The sequence below is a fragment of the Pongo pygmaeus genome, chromosome 10 (genome assembly GCF_028885625.2).
Source record: "Pongo pygmaeus isolate AG05252 chromosome 10, NHGRI_mPonPyg2-v2.0_pri, whole genome shotgun sequence".
NCBI classification, from domain to species: Eukaryota; Metazoa; Chordata; class Mammalia; order Primates; family Hominidae; genus Pongo; species Pongo pygmaeus.
In genome coordinates this window covers 87915873-87941933 of record NC_072383.2, presented here as the reverse complement: position 1 = coordinate 87941933, position 26061 = coordinate 87915873, and the positions used below count along the sequence as shown (strand labels likewise).

Below are 26061 nucleotides of genomic sequence, written 5' to 3'. Positions count from 1 at the left end.
TAAATTGGTAAATGTATCAAAGTGATAAGATATAGTATAATCATCTATTTGTCCTTTTTTGATATTTTAAAGTAATTTGAAATATTTGAGGTAAATACAAGTTTTGGACACATAGGACAGTCATTTTACCGAACTGTCATTAGTTCATTTTGAGTAGTCATTAATGATACTAATTTTTCAATTGATTAGAAAGATACTGGTAGGATTGACTTATGTTTTTTGAATAGAAAATTAAGAAGAACAAGTTAACTACTTTTTTAAGCCTTTATTAGATGTTTATCTAGCTCTAATGTTACCAATTACTGTTCTTTTCACAGAGGTATAGTCTTTATGGATTCTCTGTTAGTGTTTCACAAAACTGAACATGGTTTCTTTACTGCAGAACTTCATTTTTCTAATCTTTAATATGTAAATCACAAGTAATTTAGGAAATACACATCCGTTTTTCACATATTTTTTCAAGGAACCAGTTTTTTTGAAGTGTCTTGCATATTAGTCATCACAAAAAACACTTTGTAAAATAACTCCATGTAGTTTTTAACCCATTCCACATTAAGTGCTGAGAACTAATTATAAGGTATTTTAACTTAAATGCCCCGTGAGACTGCTGTGAAAACTGTTGGTTTTTTAGAAATGATCTTTTCTGTTGTAAATGAGAGAAAGAAGTGAGACACAGTTTGATGCTAAGGATGAAAATGCCAAGTCTGCCAGCATATAGAATAGCTAAAAAATGACTCATTCTAGTTTTGATATGTTAACTCTTATCAGAGTTAATAATAAAAAAAAATCAAGCAACTACATACCCACAAGCTCTTTATTTTAGCTGCTAAAGGCTAATTTTTCCTTGGCGCTGATGTAAGAATCTTTTGTTTTCCACTTAATAAGGAGGCTTAATCCTTTAATATACTCTTATACTACTATAAGTACCACTGTACTTAACAGTACAGATTGTCATTGCTCTTGTAATGTGAGGACATTTTGCAAAAACCATTGGAGACATATATTCAGTGTTATTTGTGTACGGATGTAGGCACCTGAATTGATTCACTAGGTTATGTTATGCAGCAATAAAATGATTGAAACCCCAGAAAGCTCTAGTACTGTGTTTAGCTTATTTTAATAGGTCAAATATGCTAAAAAAAATTTTAGTATTACATTGGTACTTTATACATTGTATTTATAGAAAGCTGGGAGTTTTAGTTCTAATTTTAAAACAATTTATAATCATTTTAATGTAATGAGGTGATTGGTTTTATATGCAGCTTAACTAGTTTTTTTTTTTTTGTCACTGTAGAAAATGATGAAAGATAATAACTTAGTAAGGCATCTGGATGCTTGTGAAACCATGGGAAATGCTACAGCTATTTGTTCAGATAAAACAGGAACTTTGACAATGAACAGAATGACAGTCGTTCAAGCTTACATAAATGAAAAACATTATAAAAAGGTTCCTGAACCAGAAGCTATTCCACCAAATATTTTGTCCTATCTTGTAACAGGAATTTCTGTGAATTGTGCTTATACATCAAAAATATTGGTAAGGTTTTTGAAATAATTTATGAAAATTAATTTTTAAATCTGTAATGATCAGACTATATGTAAGTCTTCAGATCCATCATTACTGTATGTAAACTGAACTGTGTTAAGTTTTTAAAAGGCATATATTTATTTATATAACGGTTTTTAAATTTGTGTTATGAGTGAGGTCTGCTGATCAACATAAACATTATTTGCTTACATTTTTCTCCTACATTTTGAATTTCCTGTGTTCAGAAACTCTCCAGCCTTATAACCAGAGCATGTATTTAATTTTAAATTCTTTTAAGCTCATTTTTGAGAAAGATCAAACTGTTACTATAGGAGGTTAGCTCTCAACTTAGAGAAAATTTTGAAGCCGATTTCAACTTAAAATAACATGTTTTATATATGGTTGCCATGTGCTCTGTTTGGTTTCTCAGTAGTTCCTACCTAAAAGGTGGTCCTTAGACCTTTTTAGAACTAATGCAGTAAAGTAATTCTAGACTTGTGCCACCATATAATAAAAAATTTTGAACTTTACAAGTTTTAAAAATCTTATTTATAACAGAAAGCATGCGATGTTATGTTTTACTTAATCTCTTCTAGTGATTTATGGATGAAAATCATTAACAAAAATAATATTGCAAGCTGTTCATTAGGGAAAACATACATGAATTGGATGATTGCATTGGAAAGTTATGGGATCTTGGTTCTAGATCTAGCTTTGCCTTTTACTAGCTGAAAGTCTGAGCTACCTTCTTTAATTACTGAGTAAAGATGATCACATCTGCCCTTAATACCATTGTGATAATTATGTAAAGTGGTATTTCTGAAGGCACTATGAAGGAAATGAAGCTTCTCACTGCATTTAAGAGAACAGTATTTTAATGCTTGTACTTTTAAGCCATAAAAATTGGTAAAGTAGATTTAATTTTGAATGATTTAGTATAAAAGTTAAGTGAAAACAGGAAAAGGAAATTAAAATTAAGTTCCACTCTGTATTAGGAACCAACTATAAACTTTATACATCTTATATCACTTAATTTTGGGGTCATAAGTGCTCCTATTTTACAGATGCTGAAGCCAAGGACCACAGCAGTTGGGTAATTGTCACATTTCACGTAGCTAGTAACTGGCAGGACTGAGATTAGAATCCATGTCATTCTCACCCCAGGCTCCTTTCTACCTTACTTTTCTATATCCTTCTTTAAAATGTTGATATTAGACAATTGCTCTGTAATTTTATTTTAGAATGTCGCATTCTGTTTTACATTATAAATTAAATGTTCTTAGAGAAATGAGATACTAGCTACTAAACCTTTTTCTCTTATAGCCACCAGAGAAAGAGGGTGGATTACCTCGTCACGTTGGTAATAAAACTGAATGTGCCTTGTTGGGACTTCTTTTGGATTTAAAACGGGATTATCAGGATGTTAGAAATGAAATACCAGAAGAAGCATTGTACAAAGTCTACACCTTCAATTCTGTTAGGAAGTCCATGAGTACTGTCCTGAAAAATTCAGATGGAAGTTATCGAATATTCAGCAAGGGTGCATCTGAGATAATTCTGAAAAAGTAAGAGTAAAATGCTTGGATGAATAAATTGCTCACTATAGTTGCTTTATGGAGTATCTACTGTGTTGTTATTGTTGTTGTCTTTTTGTGAACATCAGGCATTTGATAGGACCTCAGAGCTTTTTAGCATATTTTATGGTATCCAGATATTTGCCCCTGCTATTCTGCCATTTTCACACTCTAGCTTCTCTTATTTCTTAGTATTTTGCTATAGGGAAAATAAGCCCATTACATTCAATCTGGTATGTTTAATGAAGTATACTTTGATGTTTATTTTTAGAAGTCGATTTACTTGTTATTTAATATGTAGAATCTTGAAAAGCCTCCTGGGAAGAAAATCAAGTTTATGTCTTTCTTTTTTTTTTTTGTTTAAGATGGAATTTCCCTGTATCACCCAGGCTGGAGTGCAGTGGCACGATCTCAGCTCACTTCACCCTCCTCCCCTGGGTTCAAGGGATTCTCCTGCCTCAGCCTCCCAAGTAACTGGGATTACAGGCACCTGCCACCAAGCCTGGCTAATTTTTGTATTTTTAGTAGAGTCAGGGTTTCACCATGTTGGCCAGGCTGGTCTTGAACTCCTGACCTCAAGTAATCTGCCTGTGTCGGCCTCCCAAAGTGCTGGGATTACAGACGTGAGTCACCGTACCTGGCCTCAAGTTTAGATCTTCAGCGCTCATTGTGGTTACTGGACTCTGAATGTGATAAGAGAATTATGAAGTAATTTTTAGAATAGCAAAGCATAAAAGCTGGATCTTGGAAATTCCCCATTTATATCAAAATGAGATTTATCATATTTGTGCTGCTGCAGTGTCATATTTAAATATTTCCTGTCATTTTGAATACTAATTTTTCTTACTGTCCTTTTACAGACCAGTAGCTTTAATTTTGTTATTACATGTTCACATGTAATTCCCCTGATGTTTATTTGTTATTAAAGGTGGTGAAATTATTTTGGTTTCTTTAATTTCATTAAAGAAGTAGAGAACTGGTTAAAAAAAAAATACTGGTTAAGAGCAAGTTGGGAAAATTGGAACTCATTTGAAATTATAATATTTAAAATATTAAAGTAAATGTTTAAAATATACTTTTAATTTGCTTACATGTGGATTATAAGCCAGTATTAATGAACACTTTACAATTAATTTAAGAGACAAATATATAAATAAATAACTGAAGGCAGCATATAATAAATTGGCACAAAGTTTTTGGGTGAGAGATCACACTGTAGGGATGTGGCATTTAAGATAGATTTTGGTATGAAATGAGAACTTCGAGGTGGGGAAACCACAGCAGAGGAAGGGAGATGGGAATATGCAGGTCATATTGGGGAGGGGAATATCTGGTTATATAGTTCAGCTGAATAGTGATGGACTTTTGTGGCACACAGGCCATATACAGCTTTCCTCTTGCCACAGTACACTCAGTTACCTGATTTCACTGAAAAGGTTAGAAATCTGTTTCATCCCTGGCTTGCTGGGTAGTAGATAGATGGTTTAGGAGAGAATTTTTTTTAGTTAAAACTGATCAGGCATTGACTCTTTCTCTGCAACTAACTAGCTTCTGGATATGGGGCAGATTCTTCCCTTACTTCCATTTTCCTCGTCTGAGAAAGGGGGTGATGACCACCAACTCTGTGGCACTTAAATGAAATAATGCATACCAACTGTCTAGCATGAAGCCTGGTGGACAGTAAACATACAGCAAGTGTTCCCACAGTAATATTTGCATTTTGTTGTGGAGACTTTTTAAATGTTGGGCTGAGCAGTTAAAATTGAAGTAAGCCAGGTAACGCAAATGAAGTATTTTTTTCTTCAAGTAGTAGAATCATCAAAGCTGTGATTAAAGATAATTCTTGCATCAGGGAACAAGGTGGGTTAGAGGAAAAAAAAAAAAAAAACAAGTAGAGACAGATATCAGTTAAAAGGCTATTGCTATTACAATAGCTGTAGCTTTGTAGCTTGAAGTAAGAACCAGAAGAAAGTAGTAGCAGGAGAAATAAAAAGGAGTGGACACATTGAGGAGGCTGTTCAGAGGAGAAATGTATAGGACTTAGGAGCTAATAGTAGAGAGATGATCAGGAAAAATAAGTATTAAGGTGAAATTTTAGACTTACATCAAAATGATTAGGGTAATGTTGATGCACATTACATGGGCAGTGAAGAGGCAGCTTCCAGTCTTTCATCCATTAAGGTTTAGGTACTGATAAAACATCTGGGTAGAATTTTTCAGCAGTGATGGAAAGCTTTGAAAAACAAAACGGAAGATGTGGATTTGGGAATTACCTCCCTAGAAGCAGGAAGAGATGGCATCATCAAGGGAGAGGAGTATAGAGAGGCATTATGTAAAACAAACTTTAAATAGGTATATAGTATGATTTTTATTCATTAAGTAATGAAAGAAGAGGTAGTAGTGTCACTGAAAATAACTATTTTGGCATTAACTCTCATTCTGATAGAATGCTTATTTTAACAATAAGTTATTTTTTTTCTTTCATGGTTAAAACAATGTAGGTGATGAAACAACATCTCAGGTAAGGGGTTGACTACACTTGGCTTTTTACCTTAAAAGAAGAAAACATTCGTGATTTTGGTATTATTTCAAACTAATGTCTGATTCTGTACCAAATGGTGAAGTATATAGTTTATTCTCCTTTGCCACCCAGGGATTCTTTATGAAAGTTTGAAAGCACTGCATTTCCAAAAGAGAAGGTTTAGAGAAGTTCTAGAGTAACTGATAAATGCAGAACTATCAAATGAGAACCATACATATTGGTTCTGTTTTGTAAAGGGGAGGGTGAAAAGTGAATTTAAGTCTATAAAAATGAATTATATGTAATTCTCTAAATTCCAGATATCAGACCCCATGATTTCTAGGCCTGCCAGTTCACTTAAATGGCATTAACCATTATTTTTTTAAATTATTGATGTTTGGATTCAACATTTCCTTTTAGGTGTTTCAAAATCTTGAGTGCTAATGGTGAGGCAAAAGTGTTCAGACCAAGGGACCGTGATGATATTGTAAAAACTGTGATTGAACCGATGGCATCAGAAGGCTTGAGAACCATATGTCTTGCATTCAGAGATTTTCCAGCAGGAGAACCAGAACCAGAGTGGGATAATGAAAATGATATTGTCACCGGCCTTACATGCATTGCTGTTGTGGGGATTGAAGATCCTGTGAGACCTGAGGTGGTGAAACATTCTGTGTTCTGCATGTGCAGAATCTTATAACTATAGAGGACCTAGGCCTTAATTGTAACCAGTTTTCTAGTAAAATTCTTGGTGTTTGTTATTTTTTTTTTCCTGTGTGAACCCAAGATAAATGAAATAATGGTACCTACAGTGCATATGCTAGCTTTTATGGTTTTTAAAGACAGCCTCTCTTTGGGATCCTATGTGTTCATAGCACCATAACCTAGCACAGTGCCTTGAAGTGGGTAGAATTTTCAGTTATTATTCATCTTAAATTAAATAATAGGTGCCATTATTTGTTTTCACTGTCTCTAGACTAGCATTGTCTAGTAGAGCTTTCTGTGATAATAGGAATGTTCTGTATATTGTTCAGTACAGTAGCCACTAGCTATGTGTGATTACTGACTTCTAGTTTTCAGTGGCTAGTGCAACTGAAAGACAGGATTTTAAAATTTTATTTAATTCAAATTAAAATATCTTGCTAGTAGTTGTCATATTGGATGGCGTGCAGCTCTGGACTGATTTCCCTCTTTAATTTTTTTTTGCTATTTGGTTTTTCGCCTTTTTTAAGTTTGTTGAACAACTACTGTGTGCCAGGCACTATCCTAAGGTACTAGAGACTTAAGAGTTTTGAGATCTGATCACCGGCCTCAAAGAAGTTACTGTCTTATGTGGGACGAACCAAACACGTGATTATTGCAACCCAGGATGTTAGTACCTTGCTGGATATATACAGAGCGTGTTATATGAGCAGAGAACACGAGTTCCCAACCTAGCCTAATAGCATCTTTTTATTGAGTTCTCACTGTGTGCCATATACTTAAGCCACGTGTTTTACAAGTAATTTTTTTAAATGTCTACCTTTATGAGGTATGCATATTATTACTCTTATTTGGCAGATTTTTAAAAATCAAGAATGTATAGAGTGTTAGACATGTTTAAAAATACATTTTTAAAAATTGAGAATGTGTAGAGCATAGACCTAGTGTGTTAAAATACCAGCTTTGTCTAAAACACATGTGCTTAAAAGACTACCGTGCTATATTGAACACTGGAGGGGTCAGGTAAGACTTCCTACAAGTTAATTACCTGATCTGATTCTTAAAGAAGGAGGAAGTATTATCTAAACCAAGAAAGAGAGTGAGCAGTTAGGTATATTCTGAGCAAAGAAGCAACATAAATAAAAGCACTAACAGAAAACCACTTTTGTTCAGTGACTTTATCAGCTAATTGATTCAAAACCTAATGTGTAGCACTCTTCTAGGAACTGGAAGTACTGCAGTGACCAGAATAGGCTTGAGATTTATATTCTAGAGGAAGAAGACAGCTAAGTAGGTGGAATGATAGATACACGGACACCGTGTCAAGTGAAAAATGAATTCTGGGAAGAATAAGACTTGGTCCCTGTTCTCACAGGCCTTAAGATATTCTGGGTGGCAGGGTGGCATATCGGGGGGATGACATTAAAGAAGACAATTACAAGTGCAGAAGGGCTATATAAGATATGCACAGTGTAATGAAATAAAGTAATGGAGAGAGACTGCGTTAAGAATTTCTGAGGATGTGGCATTTGAGATGCAATTTGATGGTTCATAGTGGGTCTGCCATGTAAATAGCTGCAAGAAGAGCATTCCAAGCAAAACGAGAAATGCAAGTGAAAGTGAGAAAAGTATTTAGCTATTTTAAAGGTGGAAAAGAGGCCAGTGTGGCTATAAATGTAAAGAAGAAAGGGGAGACGAGATGATCTCTGGCCTTACTGGGCTATGAGGGCTCTGAATTTTCTGAAATTCAGGCTGGGAAGTGACATGATTTATGTTGTTAAAATACTATTTTGGGTACGTATAAGACAGGAATTAGAGATGAAGAAGAGTAGAAGCAGGGAAGCTAATGAGATTATTGCAGTGATCCCAGGCAAGAGATGATCATGGCTTGGCCCACAGTTGTGGCATAGGAGATGGAAAGAAAGGAATGATTTCAAAGTAAGTGGAGATAGAACCAGTAGGAAGTAATATGTTGGGTTTGGATATACCGTTTTTGACATTGTTGAGGTGTCTGAGACATCCAAATGTATGTCAAGCATTTGGACCTCAGAGCCTGAAAGTGGTCTAGTCTGAAGAAATCACTGATGAAACTAAAGATATTTAGAGAAAGTGTGTAGCTAGGGAAGAAGGCTTTTATGACTAAGAGGTTGTCACAATTAGAAGTCTTATAAAGGAGATGGTCGCTAACCATCTCTATACAAGTTAGAGAACCAGTCTGTAACTTGTATAACTTGGTGGATGATAGAGGGTTACCAATGTAATAAGAGAACCAGAAACAGCAGCCTGTTGAGAGATTAAGATAAATTTGGTTTGGGGTTTTGTAATTTCAAATGCTTATAAAATAGCCAGGTGGGTAATGTTTGCCATGTGGTCACAGGAGAATCATTCAAAGGTTGTTTTTTTATTTTGTCTTGTTTTTGTTTTTTTTAAGGAAGGAGTCTTCCTATGTTGCCCAGGCTGGAACACAGTGGCTTTTCACAGGCAGGAGATCATGGTGCACTGCAGCCTCAAACTCCTGGCCTCAAGCAGCCTCCCACCTCAGCCTCCTGAATAGCTGTAATTACAGGCATGCACCACGGTGCCTGGCTTTTCAAAGTTCTCTACATTGACTTACGGTTTAAACTTTAACATGAAATCAGGGTATCTGCAACTTTCATTCTTTGGAAGACAAATCAGTCTGTTATCATGCTCTTGGCATTGCAGTTGATGGAGAGTTTTATCTTTTTTAAAGCATGTAAATGGCACTTGTTTTTCAGTATCACAAAATGAGATGGGTATTTACATACTAAATTGAGACGATGTAATATGAAACAGTTTTCTCTGAGTTTATTTTGTACAGTGCAGTTCTGGTGGAGGGATTCTTGAATAATTAGATGTCTAGAACAAATCCAGTTTTTATTACATATGTATAAGTTCTTGGCCTTGCTTTAGTTTCTTATATGTAAAAGTAGAGATAGTTTGTGAGTTTTAAGCTGAAAGCATCTGATGATTAGTAGGCAGTTAATAAATGTTAGTGTGCCTTCCTTATGTATTATTTGCCACATAGTTTTAACCTGAGACCAATTTCTCCCTTTTACTTATTGTTTCCCTGTCCAGATGATCCTGGGATACTACCTAATCAAGGACTGCTTAGATATAAAAATTTAAGATAGATTTTATCTCAAATGAGATAACAGGAGATATATACATTTATAAAACAGACAAGTGTTTTTAGTGTCAAATACTGATTTTTTTGAAAAAATAATCTAAGCAGGCCCTGTCCTTTTGCTCATCACTCTGGCACTAGGACCTAAGCACAGTGCCTGGCATTCACTAAATATTAGTTTGAGTAAATGCACGTGATGTTCCCCTCCAATGATTTGAATCACTAAGAGTTGACTGGGTAGAGGGAAATAACTTTTATGATGTAAATCTTAAAACTTATAGATAAATATGTATTTAAATTACAATTAATTACATTGCATACATGTTTTAAAACATGGTACCCTGGGCCGGGCATGGTGGCTCATACCTATAATCCCATTACTTTGGGAGGCTGAGGCAGACAGATCGCCTGAGCTCAGGAGTTCAAGACCAGCCTGGGCAACATGGTGAAACCCCATCTCTACCAAAAATACAAAAAATTAGCTGTGCATGGTGGTGTGTACCTGTGATCCCAGCTACTCAGGAGGCTGAGGTGGGAGGATCACTTGAGCCTGGGAGGCAGAGTTTGCAGTGAATCAACATTGTACCCCTGTACTTTATCCTGGGTGATGGAGTGAGATCCATCTTTAAAAAAAAAAAAGTACCTTGTCTGGAATGTACACCCCTTAGAAAATGTACCTTGCTATTATCCCAAAGATATTTAATTCAGCAGTTCAGTAAATACTTAGCTCCAGTTACATGCCTGGTGCTTATTTGTTAAATGAACAAAAGGTATACTAGGTATTGGTGATGCAAAGATAAGGTAAAGGTCCTACCTTCAAGAAGCTCATTGAAGATTCAGGTAAACAATAACTATAGTATGACTTAATGACCTGTAATAGAGGTATATATATATAAGATGAAGGTGCAGTTTTGTCTAGGTAGACCAAGAAAGCTCCAGATAAGTTAGATTTACACTGGATTTAGGATAGACTTCACAAACAGCTAGGCTGCAGTCCAAAGTTAGCCTTCAGTCAGGTTATCTTTGTTGGGCAGGGGGAGTTAGAAACATTTAAGTATGAAGAGATTACGCACAAATCTGTGTTTCTTTCTTTTGCAGTTACAGGTTCTGTTAACATTGGGCTCTCATTCCATCATGGCAGAAATAGGCTAGAGCTAAATAGCTCTTTCATTAGGCATTTGTCTCGGGGGTTTGTCATTTTCAGCATATTTTCTTTATGTATGTTACCTCCATGATCCTGTAGGCATTTTAATTTGCAACCCCTGCTCCAGTAGGATCCATGTGGATTTTCTGGTTATAGAAAAGCAGGAAAAGATTTTCTAGGTGAAAGGAACTGTAGTAGCACAGGCACAAACAGTGATTCTGTTATACTGAGAACTTTGTGGTTTGTGTGTAACAGCTGAGGAATCATCATATATTTTAAGAAAGTGTATTTCTGTTTAAAAAATAAAATAAAAAACTCTACCATCAAGTATATCATATGTTTTAAAGGAGGAACAAACTTAAAGGCAGGGTACCAATTAAAAAGCCTCTGCAGTAGGTTGGGCAACAAGCAACAGAGACATGATGCAGGGCAAGTTTGAAGTAGAATCCACAGGACTTAACTGGCTTCTAAGGATGTAGGATAAGAGAGCTGAAAGAAGAGGTACAGGTGACTCTTAGGTTTCTGCTAGATAGGTAAAGGAAGCATGGTTTCACTTTTAGACACCTGAATCGATACCCACTTTTCAGGTGGAACTATGACTCCTCTTACAGTGAGGTAGGGGCAGGATGTGGATTCTAAAGTCATTAGAATATGATGGAATTAGATGGAAATTGAAGGTATGGGAGTAGGTAAGGTAACACTTAAAAGATATGGATTGTGAGCCACCCTTAACCCTAAACGAAAGAATACCAACATTTTACTAGTGTAATCTGGGTAGTAAAACCAGAAGGGTAGAAAGCCAACCAGAAAAGAATTGCTTAATGGTTGCTGGGGGAAAGGGTGCTTTAAAAAGCCTTCTGTAAATAAATACTGCAAACAAATTAGTAGATGACAACTGAAAACGAAGCCTGAGCTAAGTCTGGCAGTGGAATTGGAAAGAGATTATTGAAAATAGTGCAAGAAATGTTGAGTATTGGAAATGAAATCAATCATTATTAAGTCATTGTATCATTGTCATCATTTGAGGGACTATAAAGTAATGCAGTTGTGTGCAGTGAAATATTTTTCCCTCTAAAAATACCAAATTAACTTTGTAATTTTTTTTTTTTTTTAATGTAAACCAGGTGCCAGATGCAATTAAAAAGTGTCAGAGGGCTGGAATTACTGTGCGGATGGTCACTGGTGATAATATTAATACTGCTCGGGCCATTGCTACCAAATGTGGTATTTTACATCCTGGGGAAGATTTTCTGTGCCTAGAAGGTAAAGATTTTAACAGAAGAATACGAAATGAAAAAGGAGAGGTAAAGATTTATTATTATTTTGTTTTTGGTTGACAGATGTTTAATATATTAGGAAATTAATTCAACAAACACATATTGAATATGCACTATGTTAGGCACCATGCATGAAATAAATGCAGTCTATACCTTAGGAAGCAAAATTCTAGTGTTCTAAGGGATAAAAGAGAGAAGTTAATAAATTGGTACTAAAGGGAATAAGCATTTCTTGCTATGAATGCTATATGAAAGTAGTGGCAGTGAATCTAGGCCAATTTCAGAAGTACAGTATGTATAAGGGAGTAATGGGAGATGGGTTGGAAAGGCTGATATGGAGCATATTTTAGGGGACCCCAAACTCTCTGAACTTCTTATGCTAAATTAAGGAAGTTCTATTTTCATAGGCAGTAGGGGGATTTTTTAAATTTGGTCTTATAATGATATATAAAAAACAGTGGCTTTTAAACTTGAGTATGCATCAAAGTCACCTAGCAAGATTATTAAAACACAGATTGCTGGGCCTGCCCCACAGTGTTCGCTAAGATATCTGGGTCCATGCCCAAGAATTCACGTTTCTAACAAGTTCCCAGGAGTTTCTGATTGTTCTGTGGACCACACTTTGAGAGCTACTGATAAATATGCCAGATAGCTCATTAGGATTTAAGAAACTATGTTTGGGCATATTTTAACTTTGATAAACACTTATAGATTGAGCAAGAGAGGATAGACAAGATTTGGCCAAAGCTTCGAGTACTTGCAAGATCATCTCCTACTGATAAGCATACACTGGTTAAAGGTAAGTAGATTTTTCAGTTATTTCACAATTTCTTAATACAGAAATGTGTTCTGCTTCCCAAAATAGTAATAACTGATTATTAGATTGAGTCATGGATATCATCTGTTTTAATAAAATCTAAATACATTTCCTTTGATACCTTAGGTAAATTGTGTTCTTAAGTGATTATCTTAAGTGTTTAAAACAGGATATTGGTCTGAATATACCCATAGTTTCTGAAGTAGGTTCTCACCCAACATCTAAGCAATTTCCATTTTTATGTTTGTTTATTTATTTTTAACCTTCAGTCTATAAAACCGACTAGTCAGGATATTCTTCAGAATCATCTTATTAAAGAGTAATGTTTTTATAACACAAATATTTGCTTGTATTTAAGGTATAATTGACAGCACTGTCTCAGACCAACGCCAGGTTGTAGCTGTGACTGGTGATGGTACAAATGATGGCCCAGCACTAAAGAAAGCAGATGTTGGATTTGCAATGGTAAGAATTTACTCATTCAAATATCCAAATGTAATTTACTGACTGGTTTGTTTGTTTGTTTGTTGACTAAATTACTATGGATTTTAAACACTGTCCCTCAAGATTAGTTTGAAGGATAATTAATATGCCTAAATTGGTTTATAAGTCTAATTCGTTTATGCATTAGCTTTATTTGATGTCATGAAATCTGACTAGATTGTTTCTTTTGAACAATTTAATAATATTGTATGTTGGCTTTGTATTCTGTTAATTTTTTAATGTCTGTCAACTTACCTGAAGCTTTTAATAACCCTTTTACGCAGGACACAGGCTTAGAACATTTGTTTGTATTTAAATTAAAAATATAATTGAAACTCTTCCATTCATCTACTCAGTTACTCTTCAGTTATTTAAAAAGTAATTGAATACCATCATTTTATATATAATCTTTTTTGATTGAAAAAATCCTACCTACTTGTTTTCCCCAAAGTCCTCAATTTAAGTATTTTATTTTCTTTGAGTTTCATTTTATTTTTGGAAAATACTGGTTCATAATCACAATTCTCAAATCTAGAACTATCAGGAAACTGAAATTTTTAACCTAAATTTTGCAGCAGACTCATTTGATTGCAAAATTTGTTCTGAACTGATGTGAGGCTGTTATTTGTCCTACTTAGTGTGAATATTCATAGCCATTGTGGAGATTTTAATGTGATTTTTATGGGGTGCTAAGCTCTTTTGGGAAAATTGAGATATAAGGTTATGTGTCTCATTATCTTTCCAAACTATGAGAGACTGAATTCCAAATCACAATCTGGCCCTAAGGTTTTCAGATGAGAGATTGTTTTTGTGTACAAATGTTTATTTGCATAATTTGTCCCCCTGATATTTTGCTGCTAAAATGGAAATTTAGAAGATCTACCATGGTGGCAGCCTTTCAACAGGAGTGAGAGAGATGAGGAAAGGAAACTATGGGTAAATTTCCCTCAATCAAAAGCAGTGAATCCAAAGATCCCCCGCCCTACCCCATCCCAAATTTAAATGGTTGGCAGCTGCATTGGTAGGAGCTTCTGAAGACATGTGAAGCATAGCTGAAGAGGTCTATGGAATAATTAAGTGCTCTTCCTTTTGCTCTAGGCAAACAGGCTCATTCCCTTTAGGAACATAGGATCACTCACTGCTGCTCTTGAGCATTTAGCAGGATTCTTATTGCTATTTACATTCTGACAGCTGACCAGAAAGGCAGTTATGTAAAATGAATTTTAAAATAAAAAAAGCTTTCTTTCCAAAACTTGAATGTAAGACAGATACGATGGGCTTTAAATAAATACAGGTAAATATAATCAAACAAATACACAATACAATGGCTGGTTGGTTAGTGTTTTTTAAGCTCTTCACAGTTTTAGGCCCAGTTGTACCACTTTTTTTTTTTTTTTTTTTTTTTAATGATAACATCAAAAGTCTAAATTTAGTTCAAAAACAGGCTGGCCATGATGGCTTACACCTGTAATCCCAGCACTTTGGGAGGCTGAGGCGGGCGGATCACATAAGGTCAGGTGTTCAAGAACAGCATGGCCAACATGGCAAAACCCCATCTCTACTTGAAAAAAAAAAAAAAAATACAAAAATTAGCTGGGTGTGGTGGTCGTGCCTGTAATCCCAACTATTTGGAAGGCTGAGGCATGAGAATCACTTGAACCCAGGAGGCGCAGGCTGCAGTGAGCCAAGATGGCACCACTGCACTCCAGCCTAGGTGACAGAGCGAGACTGTCTCAAATAAATAAATAAATTTAGTTTAAAAACAGAGAGAAACTGTAAGTGCTTGGTAGCTTGGACTTGAAACTACTCTTGTTTAAGCTTGAATTTACTTTGGTTTTGCATTTGTACAGTTAAAACTTAAAGACAAACGTATTGTCTTAGAGGTTTTTTTTAGTTACAAGAAATCGCTGTTGATAATTTCTTTCTAAATGTATCTCCTGTTTTTCAGGCAGATATAGCATTTTAGAGCATACTTTCTTGATTTGTTGATCTATAGATAAAGTGTGTGTTCTGCTTGTGTGTTTGACCCTTTGTATCCATGGATTCTGCATCCGCAGAATCAAGCAACTGTGGATCGAAAATATTCGGGACAAAAATATGGATGGTTGCATCTGTAGTGAACATGCGCAGACTTTTTCTTGTCATGATTCCCTAAATAATACAGTATAACAATTATCTACATAGCAAGTTTTGGTCAAAGGAGAGAATCCTTGTCACATGATATTATTCTTGCCAAAAATTAGTTAACCATGTATGGAGATACTGCTATCATCAAAGACTGAATCTCATGGTGTAATCCAATAATCAGATACATCTATGGTAGTATAACCTAAGGTAATTAAAATACTTTTATTTTAAACTTTATTTGGATTAATGCGGGACTCCAAGTATTGAGACTGTGTCCAGTATTCCAGTCCAGGAACATTAGAAGTGAAGAGTTGCTGTCTCCTAAAAATTCACAGCACATGGAAATAATCACAGGACAGTGACAGGTGTCTCAGGCAGAAGTCCTTGACTCTGCCTGTAGAGACTGGGAAAGGTTTTCTGGAAGAGGTGCCAGTTCAGCTGAGGGAAGGAGAGGAACCAAGAGGCCCTCATTCATCAGTGAATTATGTACAAGTTGTTCAATCTAACTAGAAGAGGTTGCGGTGCTGTAATGAGATACGAAGCTAGAAGAATTCACAGGGGGCCACATTAAAAAGGCCTTGAATGCCATGATAAGGAATATTTTTTCTCTTATCCTGTAGATGAACATTTGCCAAGCCTATTTCTGATGAAGTAAGTTTAGAGACTCACTATGTGATATCATATGACTCCTAGAAGCTAATTTTTAAAAAGCAGTTTAACCTTTTGTGATTGAAAGTTTTCCAGACTTGTTTCATCATAGAACTAGTTTTTATTTGAATACCAATTAACACCATAGAGTTACTTTTAGAAATTTTAAGGATTTTGAGCAAGGGAATGGTGAGATTTGCATTTGTATAATATGGGTATGATGAGAATCAAGAAATCCCATTGAGTTTAAGTGTGTTTAATATATGGGATATTGGCCAGGCACGGTGGCTCACACCTGTAATCCCAGCACTTTGGGAGGCCGAGGTGGGTGGATCTCTTGAGGTCAGGAGTTCGAGACCAGTCTCGCCAACATGGTAAAACCCTGTCTCTACTAAAAATACAAAATAGTGGGTGTGGTGATGTGTGCCTGTAATCTCAGCTACTCCGGAGGCTGAGGCAGGAGAATGGCATGAACCCAGAAGGCAGAGCTTGCAGTGAGCTGAGATCGCGCCACTGCACTCCAGCCTGGGCAATAGAGCGAGACTCTGTCTCAAAAAAAAAAAAAAAGTGGGACATTAAAAGTAAAATATTCACATTGGGAGCTGGAGACTAAGATTCTAAAATAAGATTGTTTTTTCATTGAGTATTTTGAGAAAGGTTTCATCTGAACTTCGTGTTTATCAAAACAATGTATGCGTAGCATTTAAAAGGTCAGGTAGTTCTATAAGACTTAAAAGCAAGTTCCCTGCCACATACCAAATTTTTGGCTCCCAAAGGAAACTGTTTTAGCTGCTGCTTTTCCTTAGTTATGTACCTTTATCTCTCTAAATCACATGATTCTGGTGCTTTTTGATTTTTTTAATATAAGGCTTTAACTACTGACTTTCATTAATGAAGATGAAGACTTAATGCTTTCACAAGCATATAGACCACATTCACCCCATATACCTTCATGCTCACTACCTATCCCATCATCTGCCAGCAGAGTTATATCATAATTTAGATTTGATCAATATTCAGTCCTTACTGTGACTGCAAATGCTGTTTCAACCTGATCTGTGTGGTCTACTGTAATTACTTTTCCTTCCTTACACAGCTTTTTATGTTCCCTATAATTTGTTGTCTTTTACTTGCTTTCTTTTAATTTTTATTTGGTTTGTTTGAATTTTTTTGGCTTAGTTTTTCTATGTACTTAACTAATTCATCCCCAAATTCTCTGTTGCATACATCAGAGACCTTTAGCACTCTTACCAGTTTTAGTTTCTAAGAGATAGGTCTCTCAACATCTTTCAACGTGCTTTAATCTGCACTCGCTGTTTGCTAGCCTTGCTGCACAGCTGTCTTCTTGGTCTCCATACCTGAGGATTTTCTTTATCTCTCCTTTGTGTTGGATCTTGTACTTCATGAATTCGGTGGCATCATCTTCTTTGGTTTATTCCCTTATCTGGTGGAGTCATCTTCTCCATCTGCTTGCTGAGAAAGGGTTTGTCTTAGTCCATTTTGTATTGCGATAACAGAATATCTAAGACTTAATAATTCATGAACAATAAAAGTTTATTTGACTTGAGGTTCTGGAAGTGAGTAAATCCAAGAGCCAGGGTGCCAGCATCTGGTGAGGGCCTTCATGCTGTGTCATGTCATGGGAGAAGGGCATGAGAACACCACACGTGAGCACAAAAGCAAGAGGGGGTCAAACTCACCTTTATAACGATGTCACTCTTGATAATGAAATCACTCCCAAAATAATGATATTAATCCATACATGAGGGCAGAGCCTTCATCATGATATCACCTCTGAGTTTCTATGTCTGCACTTGGTTGATTGGAGATTACGTTTCCAACACATGAATTTGGGGAACGCTTTCGGCTCGTGGCAAGGTTCATGAGGATAAGCTTTTTGATAATTTTTTAGTGAATCCTACTCCCTTCTGATTACTGCCTTGTCTATCTGCAAAGATAACCAGTATCCTGAAGATTATTCCTTTTGCCTGTTTTTGAACTTTGTACGGAAGAGTCATACATTATGTGTTGAGTTCATCTTCTTTATTCAGCATTGTGTTTGTGAGATCATTTATGTTAATATAGTTGTAATTCACTCATTTTATTAATCCACAATTTATTAATTACCCCATTCTCCTGTTGATGACATTGTTATTAGTTTGAAGCTTCTAAATGCGTCTTCAGTAGACTTTCAAGAGATCTTCCTTTTTTTATTCCTAGCTTCACCCCTACTTCCAGTGCCACGTAAATCTGCCAAGTCCGGAGCTGACGGGGGTTCTGTTGTCGGGGGGAAAGGGGGAGCTACTTCTACTTTCTCTACACTTGGATTAGGATTCAGCTTTCTTGTGTCTGCTGAGTTACTTACCATTTGGCTATCTGCTTTCTAGCCTGTAAGGTTTTGTGGGTTTTTTTTTTTTTTTTTTGGTAGAATCTCCTTTTCCTCTAACTGTCTTCATAGAGTTTGTTTGCTTTTTATTAATAGATACCTTTTTGTGTGGCTTTTGGAAGGAACTTGGGTAATGTCTTTGTTCATTCCTCCATTTTTAACCCAACTTGAACCTTATTTTTAATACTTCATTCTTTGTTTGATTTCTGCTAAACCAGAATGTCTTTCCTAGTAATATCTTGGAATAACTCTGTTACCTTCTTTTAATGTAAATTTAAGTAATATTTATTAGGTATAATGGTAAACTTTTTGTTTATTAAGTGTGTATTTTTTGACTATTTGAAAGTTATACTTAAAACATTTAGTCTAATTCACAAAATTTTTTTTAACAGGGTATTGCTGGAACTGATGTAGCTAAAGAAGCATCCGATATTATTCTCACAGATGACAACTTTACAAGCATTGTTAAAGCAGTTATGTGGGGACGAAATGTCTATGACAGCATCTCAAAATTCCTTCAGTTCCAACTTACTGTTAATGTAGTGGCAGTGATTGTTGCTTTTACGGGCGCCTGCATTACTCAAGTAGGTGATGACTTGTCTATCAAAACTTGTTTACTTTAAATTTAAAAAGTATATTAAATGCCTTTTAAAAAATACTTAATATTTAAGCTGAAGCTTAATATTTTAGGTTAGTTAATATAAAAATATAATCCTGTTCTGTTTCTCAAGTTTTTAAACCCTAAAGGCTTCCTGAGAATTGCTGAGCCCCTGAGTAGTTGTGAATGTCTATTAGGAAACATATCTTTTCTAGGACTCACCGCTTAAGGCTGTGCAGATGCTGTGGGTAAACCTCATAATGGATACACTCGCTTCCCTGGCTCTGGCAACGGAACCACCCACTGAGTCTCTCTTGCTTCGGAAACCTTATGGTAGAAATAAGCCTCTCATCTCACGTACAATGATGAAGAATATTTTGGGTCATGCATTCTATCAACTTGTAGTAGTCTTTACACTCTTATTTGCTGGTAAGAATTCAGTGTCTAATAAAGCTTCAGTTAATTGTTTCTTTTCCAAGCTAATCATTCAAGATGTTATAATGTTACACATTTTCAAGAGCCTAAATTCTATTCCTGACTTCCCATTTATCTTTAATTTCTTCTTAATCAGTGAGTGCTTAGTAAATTTGGGGAGACAATAAGCTAGATAGTAGAATAAACAGGAGAATAAACAGTCCTGATGTCTTATCCTGGCTCTCCACTAATTTAGATATGTGATCCTGAGATTATCACCATAGTTTTGGGAGCTTCTGTTTCCTTGCCTATAAAACAAAAGAGTTGTACTAGATAATCCCAGGTTTCTCTAGCTCCTTCCATGCTGCCATTTCAGATCAAATAAAAGGTCTAGCTAAGTTTTAATTTGTATACCTCCTTGAAATCTTATTTGGTATGATAATTACAAAATAGTCATTTTTCATTCTTTCAGGAGAAAAGTTTTTTGACATTGATAGTGGAAGAAATGCTCCTTTGCATGCTCCTCCTTCAGAACATTATACTATTGTTTTTAATACCTTTGTGCTGATGCAACTTTTCAACGAAATAAATGCCCGGAAAATTCATGGTGAAAGAAATGTATTTGAAGGAATCTTTAACAATGCCATCTTCTGCACAATTGTTTTAGGCACTTTTGTGGTACAGGTGGGTAACTGGAAAAGATAGTTTCAAATTTGCCTGTTAAATGGGAGACATTAGGTAAACACCTTGTTCTAGCAATCACTTGTGTGGAACATGTGTGGAACTATTGCCTTGGTGACATATATAATATCATGGTGATTTAAGGTATATGTTAAAGAATATGGGAACTGAATCTCCTGTTCTTAGAAGTAAATGCCACAACCAACTAGACAAACAGTTTTATTTCTTCCAACTGTAAAGTGAAAGATATTATTTCTTAGGAAACAAAGTCAGCCAATCAATTAATTGTTTCCCAGCATTTTAGTATTCTTTTTACATCCCACATTATACCAAAAAAAAGATCAGGTTTAAATTTAAAAAAAAATTAAGATCACTTGTACAAATACATATTGAACTCTTTTCATGCTCATTATTTTCTTGATTTATAAAAGAAAATTACTTCAGTTTTATATCTCTACTAAAATCCAGATCTGGTTGTCAAATCAGTTGTATTCTAATTGGGCTACTAAGAAAGCAATTGGAAATCTATCTGTACAAGTGCACAAATTAACTTAAAAAATAGGGGAACCGAGAAGTAAAAATCACTTGAATTTGAATAAAGTAGAGCTAAAAAAAAAGGAATTGTAACTTTAAGGTTTTAAAATGTTAACTACCAAAATTATTTTTGATTTTAATATTTGGGAACTACTTAACTGCCATATCAAAGGCCTGTCAGACTCACAGGAGGGTGAATGTTGTTAATTGATTCTTTTTAAAAAAAATTATTTATTTTTTAATTAAGACGGGGTCTTGCTGTGTTGCCTAGGCTGGTCTTGAATTCCTGGGCTCAAGCAATCCTCTCACCTCAGCCTCCAAAAGTGCTAGAATTACAGGTATGAGTCACCACACCCAACCCCAGTTAATTCTTAATATTTCCGTGCACACTATTTTAGGCCTTTTAGAATAAGAAGCAAAACATAAGCACTGTATTATGAATTTATATTCATCATCAGACCTCACTCTTTTCATAAAGGAGAGCAAATCTGGGATCACCTCACCTGAGTTAGCCCATATTTCATAGAACTTTCCAAGTTGCCTTTCTTCTCTTACAGTCTGTTTGTATTTATCTTAGTATGTCTAAATGTTAACTAGAAATAAACAGCTATGTGGAATTTTTTTAATATTGCGTATTTTTCCAGTAACGTACAGTCTTTTCTACAAAAGAGTACTATATTTTGAGAAAGGCATAAATTATTTGAAGAATTGTACTAAATATAGGGGAATGTAGTTGCTTGGGGTTATATTGGAAACAGTATAAAATTATTATTCTTGGTCATAAGAATTTCACTTTTTAGTAAGCGTAATTTAAACATGAAATACGCATGCATTAAAAACATTGGGCAGAGATTTTACTTTATTTCAGTTGTCTTTTTTTTTTTTTTTTAAGAGGGAAAGTGGACTGGAGGGGAAAGAGGAAAGGTCTATTTCAGTTGTCTTATTTTCAGTTGTGACTAATATAATACAATTCATCAGAATAGTGGTTGTTCATCTTGTTTTAGAGGACATAAATTTGATTTTTTTTAAGTATATGAATTTTTAAATTTAAGATTTAAGTAAATTTACTCTTGATTATTCCTCCAGATAATAATTGTGCAGTTTGGTGGAAAACCTTTCAGTTGTTCAGAACTTTCAATAGAACAGTGGCTATGGTCAATATTCCTAGGAATGGGAACATTACTCTGGGGCCAGGTAAAAATTTCATCAGTTTTTGTTTAAACCTAAAGTGATTTTTTTTTTTTTAATTTCTAGTATGTATTTTCTTTAACAGTTTCATTACTTGATTCTAAATCGTTAATGTGGTGAGTAAAGAGAGGGCATTCAAAGATAAGTTTTTTTAATGTTGTATTAGTTCCAGTATGTCACTTGTTCATTATGATTATGCCTGTACTATAAAATACTATCCTAACTTTTTATGTAGTTTTTTTAACTTGTTTTTTAGAAGAAGTTTTGTAGCAGTTGTTAAAAATGATGTATTTATAACTGGTTAGGATGCTAATATCTGTATCTTTTACTCTATAACCTATTTTTACATTTTCAGAAAAAAATTTTTTACAACAATGTAAAAAATACATGGCCGGGTATGGTGGCTCACGCCTGTAATCCCAGCACTTTGGGAGGCCGAGGCGGGTGGATCACCTGAGGTAAGGAGTTTGAGACCAGCCTGGCCAACATGGTGAAACCCCGTCTCTACTAAAAGTATAAAAATTAGCTGGGCATGGTGGCAGGCGCCTGTAATCCCAGCTACTTGGGAGGCTGAGGCAGGAGAATTGCTTGAACCCAGGAGGCGGAGGTTGCAGTGAGCCAAGATCGCGCCATTGCACTCCAGCCAGGGAGAGAAGAGCGAGACTTCATCTAAAAAAAAAAAAAAAAAAAAAAAAAAAAAAACCGTTGTCATTTTGTTCTGTAATTTAATCCAGTATGCAGCATAGGAAAAACTGACCTTAGAGAATGTTTTTATAAAAATAATGTCACCTGGAAAAAGGGGTCACAAAATGATGTTTTAGATTTGAATTGAATAGCTTTAACAGTGTATATATAAAATAAAGTGCCTGAAATAAGAGATACACCTCATATTTACTGTAGGCAGCTTACTTGCAAATACATGTCATTATTTTTTAAATGTGACAGTGATTTATGCATTGTTCATTTTAAGCCCATTACTATAAAACTAAGTTATAGAAAATCTATACTACCATTTTCATAGATGAAGGTTAATATATATTATGGCATATAATTTGCATGAGCTAATTTATTGTCATTCTGCAAATCAGTGAAACCAGACTTTCAGGTTTTCCTTAAATTTAGCCCAGTCTTTACATCTTTCTATCTCTTCTTTTTCTTAACTATGTTTCTAGATTCTGAGGTTTCTTTTCTTATCTATTTTGAGTACCTCATTAATACAGATCATCTTTTAAGTAAGACCCATACTAAATGTACCATGGTAGAACAAGCACTGCCTTTGGTGGTCGGGAGACCTAGGTTCCTAGTCACTCCATGAACAAGTCACTTTATGTGCCTTGAAGCCTATTTCACTGTGGTGAAATGAGGTGGGTGTACTAGAAGTTCTCCAAGCAGAATTCTATAGCTGACTACATGCTTGTTTCTCCCTGATAAACCCAACTGCTGCCTTAGAGAATGGATGTTAACACATAAGCTAATATATGTGTATTGGTGTTTCTTGTATCCTTTGTGTTTTCTAGGACATCTGTTTTCGTTTGGCGTCATCAATCAGTACTAATCTAATTTTAAACTGTTGCATTTAAAAAAAAAATGTAACAAAACTATTTTCAATGTAACCTTAATGATTTTTTAAAAAATTTTATACATTTTCTTCTCATTGAACTCTGACAGCATTAATGAAATGTAAACATGTTTTGCGTCTAGTAAGACCACCTGCCATTTTCATTGTATTCGAAATAAATAGGACTTTTTAAGTAAATACATATATCAGAGCATGGTTTTACAATGTACTGTCTTGAATGTCCTGATGAAAATATGAAAAATGTAATCAGGTTAATTTTCATTTAGGAAAACTTTTTATCCTTCAAACTCAAATCTTTTGTGTAGCTAAGAGAAGAATGTATTTTGCTCTGGGAGAGAAAGACTAATCAACAGGATCCCATTACTTCATTGGTAAAGATAGTCGGATACTCTCACCACTTTTAATACCTTTAGTATTACAGTTGATCAGCTTACCTTTACTTGATATGATTTATTTCTAAGTTCATTCCCCTGTGTTGTAGCTTATTTCAACAATTCCAACTAGCCGTTTAAAATTCCTCAAAGAAGCTGGTCATGGAACACAAAAGGAAGAAATACCTGAGGAGGAATTAGCAGAGGATGTTGAAGAGATTGATCACGCTGAAAGGGAGTTGCGGCGTGGCCAAATCTTGTGGTTTAGAGGTCTGAACAGAATCCAAACACAGGTATGGGCCTGGTAGAGAGGTAGGAGAGATGATGGGAGCCAGGGCTTTTTGACCTGGGGAGGAGGTTCGAGTGTGCTCCTTAAACTTCCTCTCTAGCCTTCCCAACCCACAAATTGTATTTTCTTGAAAAGTAATACTGGTGCCTGGAATGAGTGAGACTTTTAACTGATTATGAAAGAATGTGTCTATATGCCCCAAGCTCCTTTTTTCCTAGCTCCCCCACCCCCTACTTCATCTCAAAATGCTATTCTTGCCTATGTGCTGTGTAAAAAGTGCCTTTTTCTTTTTATATGTTGATAGATGGAATGGTCCTTTCTCTTGTTCTCTCTCTCTCTTGCTGAGCAAGCTGTCACAATCTCTGATTCCTTGCAGATGGATGTAGTGAATGCTTTCCAGAGTGGAAGTTCCATTCAGGGGGCTCTAAGGCGACAACCCTCCATCGCCAGCCAGCATCATGATGTAACAAATATTTCTACCCCTACACATGTAGTGTTTTCCTCTTCTACTGCTTCTACTACTGTGGGGTGTGAGTGTGTGTTCCTAAGTGCATGAAATTAACATTTCCTACTTCACACACCTAACGTTTCTCATTTTCTCCTTAATGTTTGAATTCATTGTTCAGGCTTTTTCATAAAGCTTTCTTTTCGTAAAGTGGATTGAGACCTCAAAGTGTTGTCGTTGTTGTTTTATTTCTTAGAGGGCTAGATAACAGGTGGAACAATTGCAACCAAAGATTAGATGCAATCTGTGAGCTTGTCTCTGTGCTAACTCTGATAGTTAATATGGGGAATAAAATTGTAGCTTAGAACTTGTGAAACTACTATAAATTTTTGGGTATATGCCTTTAAACATGTTTATATTGCATGTTTCCTAAAAGCATGTGATTTGAAACTCATCTAACAGAACCAGGAAATTGCATTTTCAAAGCTAAGAATAAACTTAGCATTTTGACTTTTGTCCAATTTGGAAAGTAAGTTAGTAGCCTGAAGACAAGTTTTCAGTATGTATAGCCAGTTGCTTGCCTTCTTAACCTGAACTTTGCCTTGCTTTGAATTTTTTTTTTTTTTTTTTTTTTGCTTGATTGTGGGGTGGTTTCAGGGGAAATCACTGTGTAAATTTAAAAAGTTTCTGTGGTATTTATGGTTTGGGGTGGTTTTTTTTTCCATTTGTATAGTCAATTTAGTTAAAAATTGCATCATACTGTTAAGTTTCAGAAGTAGGAAAAGTATACTATTGATTAATTGTTGAACCAACAAATGTTGTAATTTTCAATAATTGACTAAAATAACGTTTTCTTTCAGGTTTTTAGTAAATAGCAAACTTTCTAAAAGCCTTATAAGCTATAAATCTTACTGAGAATTCATGGTGCGTTCTCAGTATATTGGAGGCATTAAAGATGTAAACCCCAAAATTTACGGAAATACCTAAGGTTAGCCTTGAAGTAGACAGAGACCTATCTTTTCCATTTGGTCTCCAGCCAGCGAAGGACTAGAGGAACCTTGAGAAGCTGCAGAGAGGATGAATTAAGGGAGAAAACAGTGCAGACTTTCCACTTAATGCCTGTTTGTTGCCTATTTACTTAAGTATATTTTCATTTGATATTTTTTAAAATGTGGTGAAACAGGCACAGTAAGAACTGTCCCTGTTTTACAGGTGTGAAAACTGCCTTAGAGTTTAAATAACTTCTCTATGGCTAATAAGCAGAGGCCGCATGATGTAAAGCAAAGTGTTCCAAGTGACTCTCTAACATTAAGATATTAAATTTACATAGAGGGACAGCTAGAACTCTTCCTTTTAAAAATTACCTACCTGAATAAAATGGTAACCATAAATTGCCTGGCCTTACGCCTGATACAATAAAAATGCCTCTTCCTCCCTGTATCTATGGATTTCAAACTATGCCTCTCTCTCTAGAGCTCCTTACCACCTAGCCCTAGATGGTAAATGTTCCACAAGCCTTTATGGAAGGCCTACCATATGTCAGAACTATGCTGGAACCTCCAGAACCTGCAGCCTAGTAAAGGACAAAAACAAATAGTTGGAAATTTCTA

General features: G+C 35.3%; 1 protein-coding gene across 6 annotated transcripts in view; it reads left to right on the top strand.

The window, feature by feature from the left end:
* ATP2B1 (ATPase plasma membrane Ca2+ transporting 1) overlaps nt 1-26061 on the top strand; it is an 87811-nt gene that overhangs the window by 52741 nt on the left and 9009 nt on the right. The window contains exons 10-21 of one of the 6 annotated variants that reach the window (XM_054444727.2): nt 1295-1537; nt 2852-3093; nt 6044-6281; nt 11739-11918; nt 12603-12690; nt 13067-13173; nt 18745-18936; nt 19166-19379; nt 19837-20048; nt 21666-21773; nt 23828-24010; nt 24383-24469. In XM_054444727.2, the coding sequence (XP_054300702.1) occupies nt 1295-1537; nt 2852-3093; nt 6044-6281; nt 11739-11918; nt 12603-12690; nt 13067-13173; nt 18745-18936; nt 19166-19379; nt 19837-20048; nt 21666-21773; nt 23828-24010; nt 24383-24469 (2094 nt within the window). Of the gene's footprint in view, nt 1-1294; nt 1538-2851; nt 3094-6043; nt 6282-11738; nt 11919-12602; nt 12691-13066; nt 13174-18744; nt 18937-19165; nt 19380-19836; nt 20049-21665; nt 21774-23827; nt 24011-24382; nt 24537-26061 lie in introns of all 6 variants that reach the window. The other 5 variants (XM_063646548.1, XM_063646549.1, XM_063646545.1 and 2 more) reach the window with 5 other exon arrangements.